The 20,536-nt window shown below is 42.4% G+C and overlaps 1 protein-coding gene across 2 annotated transcripts in view; it reads left to right on the top strand.

The window, feature by feature from the left end:
• cntn3b (contactin 3b) overlaps window positions 1–20,536 on the top strand; it is an 85,056-nt gene that overhangs the window by 47,571 nt on the left and 16,949 nt on the right. For both annotated transcript variants that reach the window (XM_061832115.1, XM_061832116.1), the window contains exons 8-12: window positions 2,743–2,879; window positions 8,538–8,667; window positions 13,694–13,844; window positions 16,701–16,828; window positions 17,314–17,489. In XM_061832115.1, the coding sequence (XP_061688099.1) occupies window positions 2,743–2,879; window positions 8,538–8,667; window positions 13,694–13,844; window positions 16,701–16,828; window positions 17,314–17,489 (722 nt within the window). The remainder of the gene's footprint in view (window positions 1–2,742; window positions 2,880–8,537; window positions 8,668–13,693; window positions 13,845–16,700; window positions 16,829–17,313; window positions 17,490–20,536) is intronic.

The following is a 20,536-nucleotide window of genomic DNA, read 5'->3' on the forward strand; positions in this document are numbered from 1 at the left end:
GTGTGTTATGTGACAGAAGAGTCTCTGCTTGGATGAAGGGCAAAGTTTACAAAACAGTGATGAGGCCGGCCATGATGTACGGATTAGAGACGGTGGCACTGAAGAAACAACAGGAAGAAGAACTGGAGGTAGCAGAAATGAAGACGTTGAGTTTCTCACTCAGAGTGAGCAGGTTGGATAGGATTAGAAATGAGCTCATTAGAGGGACAGCCAAAGTTGGATGTTTTGGAGACAAGATTCGACAGAGCAGACTTGGACATGTTCAGAGGCCAGAGAGTGAGTATATTGGGAGAAGGGTGCTGAGGATGGAGCTGCCAGGCAAAAGAGCGAGAGGAAGACCAAAGAGAAGGTTTATTGATGTGGTGAGGGAAGACATGAGGGCAGTTGGGGTTGGAGAGGAAGATGCAGGAGATAGACTAAGATGGAAAAGGATGACATGCTGTGGCGACCCCCTAGCGGGACAAGCCGAAAGGAAAAGAAGAAGAAGATTCATGATCATGAGCTTAAATCCTGATGACAAGATCAAAAAATGACCATTTCTCATCATGTAAATGTATGTATGTGTGGCTTTCTAGCAATATTGTTCTGTGCAGATGGTGAGGCATCAGTTCAAATGCACCATCTTCGCACATTTCAAAAACACACATTCTTAACATCCAGGTTCTAAATTACCTGCACGTTACCCGAAGGTGTGAATGTGAATGATTATTTGTCTATATTGCCCTTGCCCTCATTATTGACTAATGAGTAATACTAGCTCAACTTGCAATATGCTCAGGCTTACCCAGATTCCTGATTAAGATACGTGGTAGAAAGTGAATTAATGAATCGAATAAGAATCAGTTTGTCTGTTATATTGAAATACATTTTATGGGGGAGCATATACACCAATATTCCGGGACAATATAAAATGATTATTTTATACTTTTTAGTGGTCTAGAACACCCAATACAGTAAAAAGCAATTGTAAATAGATGTTTAAAAAGCTTGGAATTGTTTGAAATGTTTGTCTTTATGCAGCTAACGACCTCACACAGGTGCATCTGGTTTAGGATAATACATGGAGTGGAGGTGGACTTTTAAAGGCGGACTAAAAGGTCTTTGAGGGTCAGAATTCTACCTGATGGACAGGTGTTCAAGTATTTATTTGCAGCTGTATCACACAAATAAATCATTAAAAAATCATACATTGTGATTTCTGGATTTTTCTCTTTAGATTGTCTCTCTCACAGTGGACATGCACCTACGATTAAAATTTCAGACCCCTCCATGATTTCTAAGTGGGAGAACTTGCAATATAGCAGTTGTTCAAATTCTTATTTTCATCACTGTAACTAGTGGCAAGTCGAGGTGGGCCACTTTCATGAGCAGCACGCATTATATTGCCTGCTCCCTTTTTTACAAATTTGTAAATTCGATGCCACAGATGAACATCTTGCCAAAAATACAAAAGTCCCATGCCAAAAATACTATGTTCCCGACTCCGTTGTGTGTCATATTGGTCTTAAAGCTGACACTGCCGCCACATACGTGCTGTTTACCCAGTAGATGCAAATACTGCCACTATGGGTGTCACATCAATCCATTGCCTGGTAATGTTGCCATATTCAACATGGCCACTCATGTTAATGGTTTGCCTTTGAAGGGAACATCACCACATTCAACATGGCTTCAAATTGGTCATGGACAGGTCTAGTTGGGTGTTTCTAGTCATGTTGTATCTCCGTGACCTGGAACGTGTGCCAGTCTCTCCTTATATTGCACCAAACGACAGCTGCCAATTCTGGAACAAACAGACTTTGTCAACAGCAGCTCAGTGACAACTGTATGCCATTTATGGACACATGTACTGTCCAAGTTATCTGTTACTTATGATGTCCGCTGCATTAGTGTCCATTAAATTGAGGTTGAACTTTATAACGGTTACCTGTATAACTCAATCCTTGTATATGTCATGTTTGCTGAAGGGCAAGGTGTGTGTACTTTTGAAGTATAAGCGGGACATAATGATAATTTAACTCCCACCATTCTTCAATTGGTCCATTCAGAAATGACTGTTTGTGTAATGCACTTTACTACTACTATTCTTGAAGCGATAACCTGGGAGTGCTGGATCTCATCAGATCTTGCAAGCTAAACAGTTTTGGTCCTGGTTAGTACTAAGAAGCCCTTTGGGTCAATCACCTGCTCCTGTGACAACCTACAGATTAGAGAAACCACCATTGGGGCCTATGTGTGCCTCATAGTGCTGAAAGTTCTAACTTACTGTCATGCAGATGTGCAGAGGACAAACTAATGTGAAAAGACATGTAGAGCATTCTAAGTTTTAGTTACAGAATTTTGTCAGAAGAAATGTGTCTACTGAGAAATTCAAAGATTTACTGCATTTTACTGTAATGACTGAAAACCAATCATTAAGTGATGCTATTTTGGGAAACCATATTTTACATGTTTACTAACTCATAGTCATATTCCCCTTGAAGAATTCCAATGTTTACTTTTGGTTATTCCACTATGGCTGTAAATATAATAATTCTCCAACCTTTCTACAATAATAATATAACTATATGTAATTGCGTATTCTGTTGCATTGCAAATATTGAACATTTTTGTGCCCAAAAACAACCTAATGTGTAAGGCTTTGCTTTTACAGGTTTTTGATTACTGATTCCACCCTACTAATCCAGTGTTTTGATACTGCAAACACATGTTTGACAAGGTAATCCTCTCATTTGCTTCAAGCTAAACCTCACTGGTTCCAGACAATGGCAGACACAGTTCTGTCCATCCACCAAAAGCTGTTCTGGGAGTGTAAGGCCAATGGAAAACCGAAACCATCATACAGCTGGCTGAAGAATGGCGAGCATGTGATGTCAGAGGTAATATAACTAGTTGAGATTCACAGGAGCATGCACTTGTGGACAACAGGTTAGCACAGATGCCTCATATTATTGAGGTCCTGAGTTCAAATATGACTTTCATGTGTGGAGTTCTGCATGTTCGCATATGTGTTTTTTCCGAGTACTGTGGTTCACTCCCACTTTTCAAAACCATGCATGATTAATTGAATACACTAAAATGTCCGTCCGTTTCTATGTTCCCTGCTATTACCTGGAGACTAGTTCAGGATGTAGCCTAGCTTTCGCCCTATGTCAGCTGGGATAGCCCCAATCACTCCAATACTCTAATAAGGACATGCAGTTCAGAGAATGATTGTGATTCTCAAGGGATTCTAAAGAAGGTTTGAATTAAGAGAATGATTCAATAAATAATGAAAAAATGTGGTTTGGTTGAAAAATGTGCAGCTCATACAATACCTCACCTGACTTACTAGGTTGCATCAAAGGGAACTTGAATTAATGTAACCGAGCATCACAATGTCTCAGTGTGATCCCAATAGGGGTATTTGAACTGCTTTGAGGACCTCAGCTAACTCTGAGGGCTCTATTTTTGTGACCAATGTTAGTAATCCAGTGCGACAGGCGGTGTAAATGTGCATGGAGGGGAGGGTTAGACTGGGTTTTTGTCATTTCATAGACATTTGCAAGATGGGGTATCAAAAAAAAAAAAAAAGTGTGCATTGCTGTGGAACTGAATACACTTGAGATGTGACAAAATGAGCAGAGAGGACGCTGCGATCCGTAACTGACTAACATTATCACTACTCTTGACCGGTTTGGCGACAGATAACATGAGCTCGCACCCTTATTAAATTCAGATAACTCGCTGCTGATAAGCATGATAAACATGCCGATAAACACCAGTGAGTTATTTGTCATCACCCCTGATTGTTCGTGTGTACCCCCACATATGCAGACAGGCAGTGGAATGATTTAAGAATATACTATTGCGGATAAAAATAATAAAGTGTTCAAAAAATGTGAATACATACTAAAAATACAGGTGGCAGGGTGGAACAGCTGTAGAGCGTTGGGCTCACAGTTCTGAAGACCCCCTCTCTGGAGTTTGCATGCTCTCCCAGTGCCTGCGTGGGGACTCCAGTTTCATCTGACATCACAAAAACATACAATAAAGGGAGACTCCAAATTGCCCATCGGTGTGATTGTGAGTGTGACTGTATCCATGTCCCCGGCGATTGGCTGACAACCAGTTCAACCCGATGACAGCTGGGATAGGCTCCAGCACTCCCGCGACCCTCTTGAGGATAAGTGGCTCAGAAAATGGGTGGATGGAATAAAAGTTGGATTTAGAGGTTCGGCACAGTGTGTGACTGGTTAGAGCATCTGACTCACAGTTCTGAGAATTTGGGTTCAAATCACAGCCCTCCCTGTGATGAGTTGTCCACGTGGCTACGTGCTTTTTCTCCGGGCACTCCAATTTCCTCCAACATCCCAAAAACATGCATAGTAGGTTAATTGAAGACTCTAAATTGCCCGTAGGTGTTCATGTGAGTGCAAATTACTGTTTGTTTAAACAGTGTGTGCCCTGTAATTGTCTGGCAACCAGTTCAGGGTGTACCCTGCCTGCTGCCCAAAGATAGCTGGGATATGCTCCAACAATCCCAAGACCCCTGTGAGGATAAGCAGCTCAGAAAATGGATAGATGGATTCAGAGGCTTTGATGGCCGCTAATATATTGATGAATGGGATTTGTCTGACATTCACCATACTTCTGTCTGCGTGTGCTATGATTAAATTCACCAAGCTCATGTTAGACATGTGGTCAAGATATTGCTCTGGACATAGATGTAGTCTCAGCCGGCATAATTTTAGACTGACTTTCTTCCATTAAATTGTCACTGAGCTAGGCATATGTCAAAAGAAACACACATTGCGACAGAACACCCAAATTGTCGCAGAGAAGACTGCCAGATTGGTAAACACGAAGTGAGACTTACGCTCACGTGAAAATTAGGATAGAAAGTCTCCTCTGACACACACAAACACACGCACACGCCTACACTTACACTTACAGACACATATACACACACACGCACACTGGTAAGTCTCAGTGTGGAGAAGTTACTTTGACATAACGTTCTTCTTCTTCTTTTCCTTTCGGCTTGTCCCGTTAGAGGTCGCCACACCGTGTCATCTTTTTCCAGCTCAGCCTATCTCGTGCGTCCTCCTCTCTAACACTCACTGTCTTCATGTCCTCCCTCACAACATCCATCAACCTTTTCTTTGGTCTTCCTCTTGCTCTTTTGCCTGGCAGCTCCATCCTCAGCACCCTTCTATCAATATACTCACTAACTTGTCTTAAGTGTTGAAAACTGCTTACTTTCTTTGATGATGCAAAGATAACGCCTAAACCATACTGTGTTTTGGTTTCCTGAACAATGTTGGTTTTGGACATGCAAGGCTCCTCTGAACGGCAACCATATACAGGGTGTCACCAAAAAAATCATACAAACTTTAAATAATGATTTTTGTAAATCATTTTATGTGTTAAAAAATATTCAAATTATAATAAACAACAAGTTTACAAGTGTGTCCACATTTTTTGGGACACCCTGTATAATGGCCAGGCAGATATGGTCTTTTTTCCCCAAAAATAATGTGCAACATGACAAACATAAAGGTTTCATACACGTCCATAGAATATTTTTCTAAATTTAAAGCTATATTTTATGGTTATGCAGTGATGAGGCCACTATGGTGGCCGACTAGTGAGGACAATTACTTCACAGTTCTCAGGACCCCGGCTCAGGTCTAGCCTCTCCTGTGTGGAGTTTGTGTGTTCTTCTTATACTTGCATGAGTTTTCTCCAGGTACCGCCCACATTCCCAAAATATGCATGGGAGGTTAACTGAAGACTAAATTGCCAAGAGATGTGAATGTCAGTGCAAATTGTTGCTTGTCAAGGTCTCCCTTGCGACTAGAATGTGACCAGCTCACTCAGTCAGCCAGAATAGGCCGCAGCAACTTTGCGACCCCTATGAGGATAAGCACGATAAGACCTTAGATGAATGAATGTTGAGTGAACCAGAGATTATAGTCCAAACACCTCTTCACAATAAAAGTGTCTCCAAAGAAAAAACACATTTGTTCATATGGCATGCGCTGATTGGGAGGCGCACACCTGCGCCTCATCCTGGCTGATTGCCCCCAGTGTTTATAGGACTATGGGGACGACTGGTCCGGGCCCAGAACGTTGCGGTTCATGCCCTGTTCCAGCACTCCCGTATCTCTGATCATATTCCCGTGTGCACCGACCTCCGCCTGTCCTCCGACCGACCCCGTAAGCCTGACTCCCTTGATACTCCCGCCTGCTTTGATCGATCTCCCGTGTACCGACTCCTGCCTGCCCACTGACCTGCTCTCTACGCCCGACGTCCTGACTACCGCTGCTGCACCTGACTGCCGTTTTTCCTGGATTACCTCTGCTTCTCCCGTGTACTCCTGCATTTGTGTCCTACCTCCGTTCCGATGGGTCATGACAGCTTCTGTGACATCTTCCCACAGTCCCAAAAACATCTATCTATCTATCTATCTAATCTATCTATCTATCTATCTATCTATCTATATATCTATCTATCTATCTATATCTATCTATCTATCTATCTATCTATCTATCTATCTATCTATCTATCTATCTATCTATCTATCTATCTATTATCTATCTATCTATCTGCAGCCCTTTGTAGAACACAATATGTAGGACAATATGCTTGTGGAAAAGTACAGAGAAGGTCAGAAGGAGCTACATTGTGTCTTTGTAGACCTAGAGAAAGCCTATGAAAGAGTACCAAGAGAGGAACTGCGGTACTGGATGTGGAAGTCTGTTGTGGTGGAGAAATATGTTAGAATGCTACAGGACATGTATGAGGACAGCAGAACAGTGGTGAGATGTGCCGTAGGTATGTCAGAAGAATTTAAGGTGGAGGTGGGACTGCATCAGGGATCCGCGCTGAGCCCCTTCCTGTTTGCGGTGGTAATGGATAGGCTAACAGATGAGGTTAGACTAGATTCCCCTTGGACCATGATGTTCGCAGATGATATTGTGATCTCCAGTGATAGCTGGGAGCAGGTGGAGGAACAATTAGAAGGATGGAGGCACACACTGGAAAAGAGAGGAATGAAGATTAGCCGAAGTAAAACAGAGTGTATGTGCATGAATGAAAGGGGCGTTGGGGGAAGAGTGAAGCTCCAGGGAGAAGCGATAGCAAGGGTGGACGACTTAAATTACTTGGGGTAAACAATACACAGCAATGGAGAGTGTCGTAAGGAAGTGAAGAAACGGGTCCAAGCGGGGTGGAACAGTTGGCAGAAGGTGTCTGGTTTTGTATGTGACAGAAGAGTCTCTGCGAGGATGAAGGGCAAAATCTATAAAACACTGGTGAGGCCAGCCATGATGTACGAATTACAGATGATGGCACTGAAGAAACAACAGGAAGCAGAACTTGAGGTAGCAGAAATGAAGATGTTGAGGTTCTCGCTCGGAGTGAACAGGTTGGATAGGATTAGAAATGAGCTCATTAGAGGGACAGCCAAAGTTGGATGTTTTGGAGACAAGATTCGACAGAGCAGACTTGGACATGTTCAGAGGCCAGAGAGTGAGTATATTGGTAGAAGGGTGCTAAAGATGGTGCTGCCAGGCAAAAGAGCAAGAGGAACACCAAGGAAAAGGTTGATGGATGTTGTGAGGGAGGACATGAGGACAGTGGGTGTTAGAGAAGAGGATGCACGAGATAGGCTGACACGCTGTGGCGACCCCTAATCGGGACAAGCCGTAAGGAAAAGAAGAAGAAGGTTCTGTGACATCTTCCCACAGTCCAAAAAACAAGTATGAAACATTAATTGAAATCACTATATTGTAAGTCTGGCAGTCAATGCTAGCTGGATGGGAGAGGAGGGTTAATGGCGGCGAAGACTGATGACAACTTCGAGACACTGTTCAATTGCTTTTGCAACAGCTGTGCTGCATTGAAATGCAGCAGCCAATATAAACTGGACAATGTTTGTTTCGATTACGAAGCCTTTTGCTTAACATTAGTTGTAACAAGTTAAGTTTTTTTTACAGCATATTTATATATATTTAGTTTCTATGCTCTTTTTTCACACCATGCTCTTTCTGTTTTGTGTTGTGATTATATCACTGAGCTAAACATTTCCCCCGCCAAAAACATAGTGCATGATAAATGCTTTTTTTTTATTACTTTATATATTTTTTGGTGATCTGTATCATTGAAATTTTAACTATTGGGTTTAAAAAAATAACAATATAAGGTACAGGTTTTTTTTATAATCTCAACCTAATTACACACTTTTTCAATTAAAAAGGGATCGTTAATCCCCTCAACTGTCAGATTTCACTGCTGAGAGCAAGATAAGCATTTCAAATCAGTCTGTGGCATTGGTCAATTTAACCTCAACCTATAAAATGCACAAATTACTTTTCAGCGTATACAGTTGTCTCTATGTTCTTATGCGTGGACTGCCACAAGGCATGGCTTTTATTTCTCCTTTTCTGCTGTTTCTCTCTCCTCATGGTGCACAAGTAATTCCTTTTGCGCTTTGTACATAAAAGAGTGGCATTGCAATGGTTATGATCAGCTGTTTTATTTTCCTCTACAGGACTGGATACATATTGAAAATGGTGCCCTGTCCATTGCTGCGTTAAACCTGTCAGATTCTGGAATGTATCAGTGCGTAGCTGAAAATAAACATGGCATTATTTATTCCTCTGCCCAACTAATGGTGTTAGGTAAGATTGTCTCCTTGGTTGTGCTTTTATCCTGCTTATTTGTCTGTGTTTGATCATCTTCTGAGATAAAAACAAGCAGGCATCCACATCTCTCCCTTGCAATCAGTGTGCAGACTTATTTGATAAACTTGCAAACTTAACATAAATCTGTGTCTCATATTCATCTCAATCTTTACATATTGATTTAGATACTACAAAAATATGGAGCATGCATATCAATTACGTAATGATTTATTTACAAGCTTCATGAATTTCTTCTTTTCATATTGTGTGTGTGTGGGTATATATATATATATATATATATATATATATATATATATATATATATATATATATATATAGTGAAGAAAATAAATAGTATTATAACACCCTGCTATATTGCAAGTTCTCCCACTTAGAAATAATGGAGGTGTTTTCATCATCGGTGCATGTGCACTGTGAGAGAGATAATCTAAAATGAAAAATCCAAAAATTACAATGTATGATTTTTTTAACAATTTATTTGTGTGATACAGCTACAAATAAGTATTTGAACACATGTCTATCAGCTATAATTCTGACCCTCAAACACCCGTTACTCCACCTTTAAAATTGCACCTCCACTCTATGTATTATCCTGAATCAGATGCACCTGTGTGAGGTCGTTAACTGCATAAAGACACCTGTCCACCCCATATAATCAGTGAGACTCAAACTTGTAACATTCCCAAGACCAAAAAGCTGTAAAAAGACACCAGAGACAAAATTGTACAACTCCTCACGGCTGGAAAGGGCAACGGAAAAATTGCCAAGCAACTTGGTCAAAAAAGGTCCATTGTTGGAGCAATCATTAGAAAATGGAAGAAGGTAAAGATGACAATCTCAATCGGAGTGGAGCCCCGTGCCAGATATCACCTTGTGGGGTCTCAATCATCCTTAGAAAGGTGAGGAATCAGCCAAGGACTACAGGACAGAACTTGATCAATCACCTGAGAAGAGGTTCGACCACTGTTTCCAAGGTAACTGTTGGTAATACACTAAGACGTCATGATTTGAAATCATGCATGGCACAAAAGGTTCCCCACTTAAACCAGCACATGTCAAAGCCCGTCTTAAGTTTGCCCCAATGACAATTTGGATGATACAGAGGAGTCATGGGAGAAAGTTTTGTGGTCAGGTGAGACCAAAATTGAACTTTTTGGTCATAATTCCACTAACCGTGTTTGGAGGAAGACAGATGATGAGTTCCATCCCAAGAACACCATCCCTACTGTGAAGCATGGGGGTGGTAGCATCATGCTTTCTGGGTGTTTTTCTGCACATGGGAGAGGACGACTGCACTGTATTAAGGAGAGGATGACCGCGGCTATGTATTGTGAGATTTTGGGGAACAACCTCTTTCCCTCAGTCAGTATTGAAGATGGGTTGTGACTGGGTCTTTCAACATGACAATGACCCGAAGCACAAAGCCAGGAAAACCAAGGAATGGCTCCGTAAGAAGCATTTCAAGGTTCTGGCGTGGCCTAGCCAGTCTCCAGACATAAACCCAATGGAAAATATTTGGAGGGAGCTGAAACTCCGGGTTTCTCAGTGACAGCCCAAAAACCTGTCTGATCTAAACAAGATCTGTGTGGAGGAGTGGGCCAAAATCTCTCCTGCAGTGTGTGGAAACCTGGTGAACAATTACAGGAAACGTTTGACCTCTGTAACTGCAAACCAAGGCTACTGTACCTATTTTTAGCATTGGTTTTCTCAGGTGTTCAAACACTTGTTTATGTATCACAGAAATACATCGTTTAAAAATCATACATTGTGTTTTCTGGATTTTTCCTTGTAGATTATTTCTCTCACAGTGGACGTGCACCCACGATGAAAATTTCAGACCCCTTCATGATTTCTAAGTGCGAGAACTTGCAATATAGCAGGGTGTTCAAATATTTTTCTTCACTGTATGTAGGCTGGTTGGGAGAACTCCCATGCACCCTCAAGGACCCTGCTGAGGGTGAAGAGCTGGTCCACTGTTCCAGGACCAGAACGAAAATCACACAGCTCCTTCTGAATCTGATATTCGAATTCCTGACAGAGTTGTTTCAAATACCCCTGAATAGACCAGGGAGAATGAATTGTGTGATCCCCATGCAGTTGGAACACACTCTCTGGTCCCACTTCTTAAAAATGTGGACCACCACCCCAATCTGCCAATCCAGAGGCACTGTTATCGAAGTCCATGCGATGTTGCAGAGGTGAGTCAACCAGGACAGCCCCACAACATGAAAGCCTTTTGGACCTCCGGGTGAATCTCATCTTCCCCTGCGGTCTTGCTTTTTAACCACTTCGGTGACCTCAACCCCACAAATAGGAGAGTCCATCTCAGAGACCTCAGACTCAGCTTCCTCATGGGAATGCATGTATTCACCCCACGATTCACAATGAATGAATGAATAAGTCCAGAGTTAAGGTCAGCAGCGCTCCATCTCCATTATACACAGTATTGATGGTGCACTGCTTCCTCCTCTTGAGATGCCAGATGGTGGACCAGAATTTCCTCAAAGACATCTGGAAGCATTTTCCATGGCCTCACCAAAGTCCCGCCATGCCTGAGTTTTTGCTTCAGTGACCAGCAAAGCTAGATTCCACTTGGCCAGCCAGTACCCATCAGCTACCTCAGGAGTCCCACAGGATATATTTGCTTTTGTGACTTCAGATCTAAAAGACTGGTGTTGAAATGGATATGCTCAGCTGCTTGATTTTCATCTACAGGAACTAATACAAATCGAAAATGGGGCCCTGTTCTATAGCTGCGTAAAAAAAGGAAAGACCCCCACACCCCCCCCACACACACACAATCCAGCTAATTACTGACAAGTTCCACTAATTGAAAAGGATGAGAATAAAGCGAGTTAAAAAATAAAAAATAAATCCTTGCATTGTGGCTAAACAGGTTTTATTAAATATCAGTGTCAAAGAAAACCATCATCATCAGGCGACTTATAAACCTAGTATGTGTCTGCGTGTAGTCATCAAAATCAATCATGACTAGATGCAGAAAAAGCTTTTGACAAAGTCAACTGGTCTTTTCTTTTTGCAGTACTTCACAAATTTGGATTGTTAATTAATGTGCTCTTCATGTTATACAACTCTTCCAAAGCAACATTCACGTCAAATAGGATCACATCATGAAGTTTTACTTTACAAAGAGGAGCTAGACAAGGATACCCACTCTCGCCCCTGCTATGCAGACTATTTATTGAACCACGAGCAAGAGCAATACAGCAGAACACTAGTATTAAAGGTATTTCCAGTCTTTTGTCAGACCACAGACTTCAGTGTTCATGCAGATGTATTTATTTAGAAGAACCCATGTCATCACTTCAAACTGTTTTTAACTTCATTAGGACATGTTCACTCTGGTTTGGTAAACCAGGGGTTGTGGGTTCGTATCGCATTGGGGCCTCCACTCCCTGAGAAGGGTTGCGTCAGGAAGGGCATCAGGCGTAAAAATTGTGCCAAACATATATATGCGTTCATCTGAGATGATACGCTGTGGCGACCCCGAAAGGGACACGCCGAAAGAAACACACACAGGACATGTTCACTCCCTTCTATAAGGGAAGGGCAAGTTTGGGCTGGGGGTGGTGGGTACACTCAGCCAGGTGTCCCAGCACTCCGATCTGCTCTCTGCCCCGCCATGGTTTTCTCTCATGGATTTTTAATGCACTACGTACATTCACACATCTGGTTGGTCTGGGTGTGGGTGACTCTTGCAGGTGATTATTGCCCTGTGCCCTCACCTCACCCCCACCAGTTTCTGTAATTTTAAAAGACTGCACCCCACCACACACAATCACATTATAGGCATAATAGTTGCCAGTCAGGAACCTGGTAACCTTTGTAATAGCTTAGGTGGTGGGTTTTGAGGTTTCCCTTCACTTGACTCCTGGGGCCTGCACACAACTTATCCCCCCCCACACACACACTCCAGTTGTTGCTCACGGTGTGATGGGGGTCTGTCCCACCTTCCTCCCTTTGTGCCCCGCCTTCCCCTCTCCTCTCTTGGTGCCCTCCCCCATCCTTGCTCATGACTGGCACTTAACATAAAGTCACTTTGGGTGACCACTTTTGGTGCCACGGTGGTTCACTTGGAAAGTGTTGGCCTCACAGTTCTGAGGTCCCGGGTTCAATCACTGTCTTGCTCATTTTATCACAGTCCCCTTGTCAACATTATTGTTCCTTTTGTGACCAAAACCCCTTTTCTGTCTGCGTACATCTTCAATAAACATCACAGTAAGGAAAAAATCAGCAGAGGGGCTATTTAAAATTCCCATATTACTGAAAAACTGTTCCTGCACAAAAGGCACACAGATCCACCATTCTGGATGGCCACATAACTGAATAAAACAGGTCATCATTATTATTATTATTTTTATTATTATTATTAAATCAAAAGGTTTTGTAACACTTTCTGGACTGATAAATTTTCAATTATTTTATTTCTCCACTGACCACTAAAATTGTGTTGGATTGTAATCATTATGTTGCAGCCTTTTCAAATCTCTCGTCTGTTTGAGTGAGTTCTTCTTTGAACAGCCCTCGAGGTAATCAGGCTTGGGTGTGATCAGTGAAAAATAACCAAAAATTGTGATTAGCCACAATTAATTAAAAATTTAACTTGGGGATAATTACTTTTTAGGTCCAGATAATTCAATTTTTTTCCCTTAATAAATGCCGTCACCAATAAAAAACACAATTTTAAGTTCACTTGGTTATGTTTGTCTGATATTTATATTTGTTTGATGATCTTAAACATTTTAGTGGAGAAACTATAAAAAAAATGAAAGGATTTCAACTAGGTGCCAATACGTTTTCACAGCACTGCGTATATGGTTGTATTTTCTTCTGATTTATGTGGAACTAAAGAGTTTTGGTTGGCGGAAGGTCTTTCGTCTTTATTCGGGTAAATACTAAGACTTGGCTGATCTGTAAAGCTTCAACTTTTCGTCTTTTGGTGATTACACACTCACTTTTTATTCTCGTCCCTCATACTCAGCATCACCTCCCAGTTTCTCCAAAAGTCCATTAAAGGCCGTGGTAAAAGCTCGCTTAGGTAGCGAAGTCACTCTTGAATGCAAGCCCCAAGCCTCGCCCCCAGCAATTAGCCTGTGGAAAAAGGACAATGAGATGCTGCAAAGAAATGAAAGGTAAGGAAACTGCACATCTTTCTTGCAAATTTCATTTTACAATCAGTGTGAGCAGACATGTTTGAATAGTGTTTGGCATTTGTGCAGATGAATCAGGAAGGTGCTAATGAGGTAGAATACAAAGTTAATGAGGACTGAGAATAGGAGACAAGGCACCCTTCTCGGAAAAATGCTCATTGCTAATACTTTACGACAATATGTGATACATTTGAAAATGTACGTGGTATTTTTGATGTGGAGAAGAATGTGGTCATATTTTCATTAGGTGCAGGAAATACTCAAGATAAACAAAGAGAGCTGGTTCTGAAGTTACATGCCATCATTTGCAGATTAGACTACGTATTATAAAGTTTGGCTGAAGCAATTCCTTGCACCTGTAATTAGAGACATAATTGTGCTCTGCGTTATCATGACATGCAAATAGAGTTTGAGCCATACAGTATAATCACAGTAGTTGTGGAGAGAAAGCCTGTATTGTACAAGATAGTTGCAGAACACATCTTGTTAGAATATAAACTCCATGCAGAAGATGAGCACTATCAAGTGGGGCCTGGTTTATTTTGTTGCTTCTGTCTGATTGCTTATTGTTAACAGAGTAATCTTTATTTGATCAACTGAAAGAATGTCACACAGGGATGAAGAGTCAATTAGAGAAGACAAATACAAGCATGCCTGAAAAAAACATGAAAATACATTTGAAAGAAATGAAAGCACAAACATGCTTTTTGAGTAAAAGAGAAATACTTTTAGATAGAGAATTCAAATATACACTCGCTCACACCAGGGAAAATTTGGTTGTGAAATATCCAAATAGGCTTTTTTGAACAGAGGAAATGCTTAACATTGTGCTGTTTCAATTTCTCCCATGCCGCCTATTCAAAGGGAGGACTCAAAATAATGTTGACAAAACCATCTTGTAAAGCAGCATTGAGGCATGTTTATAAGCTTCTCTGAATGCCAATGTTGAAAATTGGTACAATCCACATGATAATTGGCATTTAGGAAATAATATCCTGCATGGTATTTTAAGTTTTGTACTGGAACACTAAATGTGTGCATGAGGGCTTTCCAGGAGGAAAGGTCTTTGCACTGCAGGGGAAAATCAGCATTATGACCACAAGCAGTGCGTCTGGATAAGATAAACAACATCTGGTCAATAGATACTTCAGTAGTGCTTTTTAAGACAGCTGTCTGAAACAACCATACAAAAAAAAAAAAATGTTTACATAATTGACACCCTCAGTAATTCAACACACATGCTCATTGTCACTCACACATATGACTGCTTTATACTAGTAAACAAACCAGTCCACTCAACATAGAGGAAAATAATAGTTTGAAAGCCTGGAGCATTTCACTGGATGGCGCTTCAACAACAATTCCATAACCAACATATGATGGTGAGCTCTGGCTGCTGGTACTTCTTTAAAATTGGCATAAATCTTAGTACAAATGTAGTGTAGATGAAGCCCATGTATGATGATCGATTTGAAATGCAGCAGAATATCTACTGTTTCAGCTTCATTCAGTTTATTTTAGTGGAGAGCAACACATCGCAAGCAGTACTTGTCATCTGCGTCTTTGTCGTATCATGGAGGTCGCTTGACATCTGTCAGTCAATCTTTTATCCTTTTTTCAATTTTAAATTGAGTTCATTATTATTATTATGTGCACAGAACGGAAGTAAATAATGTCTTAGCATTTTACATTGAAATTTATAATGCCAACAACGATTTAACCACAGATTAATTTTCTTCAATATCTTCTAATTTGGCGGCATGGTGAAACAGCTAGAAAGCGTTGGCCTCACAGTTCTGAGGTCCCAGGTTCGATCCCGGACCTCCCTGTGTAGAGTTTGCATGTTCTCCCCGTGCGGCTAAGAAAATGGATGGATGGATGGATCTTCTAATTCTGCTATTTCCGATGTGAAAAAGTCATTGAAATACAAACCAAGGTACAATGTTACACCCTGTTTTAGTGGGCATCTGTATGACAAACTAAACAGTTCTTGAGCACAGAATTTAATGCAAAACATTGGAGTTTCCATAGAAGTTTCCTTATATTTCAGTTTTTTCAAGTCGTATCAATTTGTGGAGGCAAATGTCTCCTTCTTTGACAGCAGTATAAATTATTACAAGTGAAAAAATAACTTTGGTGGGGCGGTTAATAAAAAAGGTTGGCTCACTCAGGCTGTAACCATTGAGAGTTCTTCCCAAAAGACCAGAAGTAAAGCTTCATTCAAGAGTTCAAATGCCAGATTGGAGCGAATGATGCATGAGAACTATAACTTTATCTACTGATAAAGGGATTTTCAACAGGGCTGTTGGTTTTTTCATCACTTGCCTCTCTCCTTACCCAGTACATCAGAGATTACTCAAGAAATGATCATATACTTTATCTTTCTTGGGCAGTTTCAACTTTTTTGTGATATTCATCCATCCATCCATTTTCTTTTGCCGCCTATCCTCACAAGGGTCTTGGGGATGGCTGTGAAGCCAACACTTTACCAGCTGGTCCACCGTGCCGCCTTGTGATATTTAAATGACCAAAATTGCAGTCTACTATTCACATCCCTTACTTCCGTTATACCCTTGAAGTAGTCATTCACCAATTCACATTTTCCTATGAACTGAATCATGGTGCAGCCAATCACAGGCCACACACAGTAAACAAACAACCATTTGCATGCAAATTCACAACCATGGACAATTTAGAATCTTCATTTAACGTACCATGCATATTTTTGGTGCTAACCAGTCGCCCACTATGCCACGCTGGATCAATAGAGGAGAAAGCAAAATTCAACACAAAACAACTCAACACAACAGTTGACTGCGACTGATTTTTTATCCACAGAATTACACTGTTTTCCAGCGGAGCACTAAAGATTACCAACGTAACCACAAGTGATGCAGCCAGCTATACATGCATTGCTAAGAACCAGTTTGGGACAGCAAGCACCACTGGGAGGCTGCTTGTCACTGGTGAGTCTTCTTTCAATAACCCATTGCCTCACACTGACCTTTTGTTCCCTCACCTGTCAACCTTTGATTTCCAACAGTGCACCTCCGCTATACAGTTTATGATGGTGGTACTGGATGATTAATCCAATGCCTAGATTTCTTTTGTATTTGACAAATGGCTTCTGACTCCTATTTCAAGTCTATACTTAGCAAATAATTTTCGATAAAAATGTTTATAGCTGTATAAATTGACAGAACTATATGGAACTTTTTTTTAATCTTAGTTTCAAGCTTTTCCATTTAACAGTCTGGTTTAGGTCCACCAGGTCCTCCAATTCATAGTTTGTCCTACAGGCTTGGAATTTAAATTCTTATTGTTAGTGAAGCATGTGTATTACTTCAATTCTGAAGTAAACTGAGATTCTTGTTGTAGGTGTCACAGTGATCTTAAAGGGTACCCGCGGGCATAGATAATACATTTTCACTGTCTTCTGTTTCCTGCTCAGAGCCAACCCGAATTACTGTGAGGCCCACAAACATTGAGATTATTGTTGGCGAGAGCATCGTGTTGCCGTGCCAGATTGCCTGCGATCCAGCTCTGGATGTCTCTTTCTCATGGGCATTTAATGGCCAGCTCATCGACTTCCAGCAAGACAGTGATCATTTTGAGAGAGTGGGCGGGGTGAGTCAGCCATCCCAAGCATTAAACTTGGATACTATCAGGCTATACCAGGATTAATTGGGACATAGAGTGCAGCGTGCAAGGGGTATGCAGAGCATTCCCATAGAGGGCTGCTAAGAGATGACTAACACCCAAGCAATGACAATTAGTTATAGTTTCCCTGTGTAGTTTATATATTTGAGAAAAATCTCAATAAATAGAACAATAGGGTATCTAACTACAACACTATTGCATTTTTAGCCTTTCTAAATTGGTCCAATATCAATCATGTAGAGTTTACTTAACATCCACAGACTTCTTAAACTCAAGGGAGAATATTTTATTTTCTCCCTTTACAATAACTGATTTTGCATATCTATTTATAGATCTTCAGCTTCAGTAATGAGCTCACTGGCATTCTCCAGTCCGACATGTATAAGTGCTCATTTGACATGGAAACAATGAAAAATCTGAATTCAATGCTTGATATCTATTCTTTTTCAGAGAGTGTAATGGCTAAATACTTTATATACCTTGTTTTATGATATTATTCAATGTCAGTAGTTATAACACAGGCATGTTGAGTGGCATATGTGTCGGGTTCATGCAGTCAATATTATGCTACATATAGTCCACAATTTGTGTTAGTGAATTCAGGATGGGGGCCTAATGAGATATAGTTTTTATAATTTCATGACGTTCCTGTCCTGAGAAATTGCCAGACCCTTGCTCAACAGCTTCTGGTGAATTAATTTACGTAAAGCAAATCTGTCAATTCCTGCCAATTCCGGGATGCCTTGCTCTCAGCCACAAGCTTTCAGGTTGTCCAGGTGTTTACTGATATTAGAGATGGAATCAGGCTCAGGGGTGTGTGGGGGGTTTAAAAAGTAGAGATGAAAAAGAGGAGGAAATAGAGAGGTAGAGTTAGCTACTACCGTATTCTCCTCGGCTCAATGAGGTGGCGATCTGTGGTTTATCTTACCGGTTCTTCAAGAGTGGATGCAACACTGATAGATCCCCATTGGGGGTGATGACGTGTGATATGAATAGTCAGATCCCATACCCGGCTCACCCCCAGGTGACTCCCTTCCAAAGCAATAAGCTTATTTTTTCCCCCGTCCTACACAAGATGATGAATTAAAATGAGGACAGAATAAGTGTGAAAGTGTATTATACAATGAAATATAAAGGTCATATAATTATTGCATGCAGTCATCAAGAGCACATAGTTTTAATAAGGATTAAATTAGATTCATAGGAACACAAAGGGCCAACTCATGTACATGTACTCTGTCTAAAAAGAGTCACCATTAGATCAAGTTTTGAGATCATGAAAAAAATAAAATAAAATACAAAATGTCCACCATTTTACATAACTTCTCATGAAAAAAATTGTCAGTGTCACGGACGAGACTCGGGGGTGGACCCAAATGCACGACTCAGGTGAGAGGTAAGCAGTGCGGAATAAGCCTTTATTCGTTCCAATGTCGGTTACCAGGGAGTCAGTCCAAACAAGCAGCAAGATCAGTGACGGCAGGCTTACGGGGTAGGTCGGGAGACAGGCGTTGGTCGGTACACGGGAGGTAGACGTCAGGAGTACGGTAGTGCGGGAACGAGGCATGAGAGGCAACGATCTAGCAGAGTCTCTGTCGTCCCCCGGGTCCTATATGTACTGGGTCTAATCGGAGGTCATGAGGCGCAGGTGTGACCCTTCCGATTAGACGGCCACGCCCAGCCCTGGCTGGAATCCAGGATCATGACAGTACCCCCCCCCTCAACGGCCGGCTCTGGACGGCCCAGGCGCATCAGGGTGAGCGCGTGAAAGTCCCTGATGAGGGAGTGGTCCACGACGAAGCGGGAGGGGATCCAAGAGCGCTCCTCCGGGCCATATCCCTCCCAGTCCACCAGGTACTGGACCCCCCTCCCTCTGCGGCGGGAAGACAGCAACCGGCGCACGGTGTACACCAACCCACCGTCGACCATGCGGGGGGGCGGGGGAGACTTGAGCGGAGGAGCCAGCGACGACAGGGACGGAGGATACCCATGCACGACATGGAGTGGAGCCATACCTGTTGAAGCGGAGGGTAGGGAATTGTGGGCATACTCCACCCACTTGATGTGCTGGCTCCACGTGCTCTGGTCCCTGGATACCAGACATCGAAGACCAGTCTCTAATTCCTGGTTAATCCTCTCAGTCTGGCCATTAGACTCTGGGTGGTGACCCAATGTCCGACTTGCTGAAGCGCCGATGAGGTTGCACAACTCCTTCCAGAAACGGGCGCTGAATTGCGGACCCCTGTCCGAAACGATGTCCTGGGGTAGACCGTGGTAACGGACGACCTCGTCTAATACCAACTGGGCTGTCTGCTTGGCCGACGGGATCTTCGGGAGCGGCACGAAGTGGACCATCTTGGAGAAACGGTCCACTATGGACAGCACCACTGTGTTCCCTTGTGAAGGCGGCAGGCCGGTAATGAAGTCCATCGTGATGTGTGACCACGGACGAAAGGGGATGGACAGGGGTTGCAACTCACCAACGGGCCGTAGGCGGGAAGTTTTATTGGCAGCACACACCGGGCAGGCGTTGACGAACTCACTTACATCCGTGGTGAGGTTAGGCCACCAGAACCTTTGTTCGACCACTGACCGTGTCTTTGCCATACCCGGTGGCAGACCGTCTTGTTGGTATGGGCCCAGTTGATGACGTCTCCCCGCAGAGATGGGATGACGAAAAGACGGCCCGACGGACAATCCGCGGGTGGCGGTGTCTCTTCCAGGGCCTCCTTCACCCGCGACTCGATCGACCAGGTGAACCCGGACACGAAGCACCCCGCTGGCAGGATAGTAGCGGCGTCTGAATCAGTGCGCCCTCCCTCGTGGATCCGCGAGAGTGCATCCGGCTTGCCGTTTTTGGAGCCTGGGCGGTAAAACACCTTAAAGTGGAAGCGGGTGAAAAATAGAGCCCACCTGCCCTGACGGGCGTTCAACCTCTTCGCGGACTTCAGGTATTCAAGGTTCTTATGGTCCATGAAGACAACGAACGGTACTTGCGAGCCCTCCAGCCAGTG

Source organism: Syngnathoides biaculeatus, chromosome 10 (genome assembly GCF_019802595.1).
Source record: "Syngnathoides biaculeatus isolate LvHL_M chromosome 10, ASM1980259v1, whole genome shotgun sequence".
Taxonomy (NCBI): Eukaryota; Metazoa; Chordata; class Actinopteri; order Syngnathiformes; family Syngnathidae; genus Syngnathoides; species Syngnathoides biaculeatus.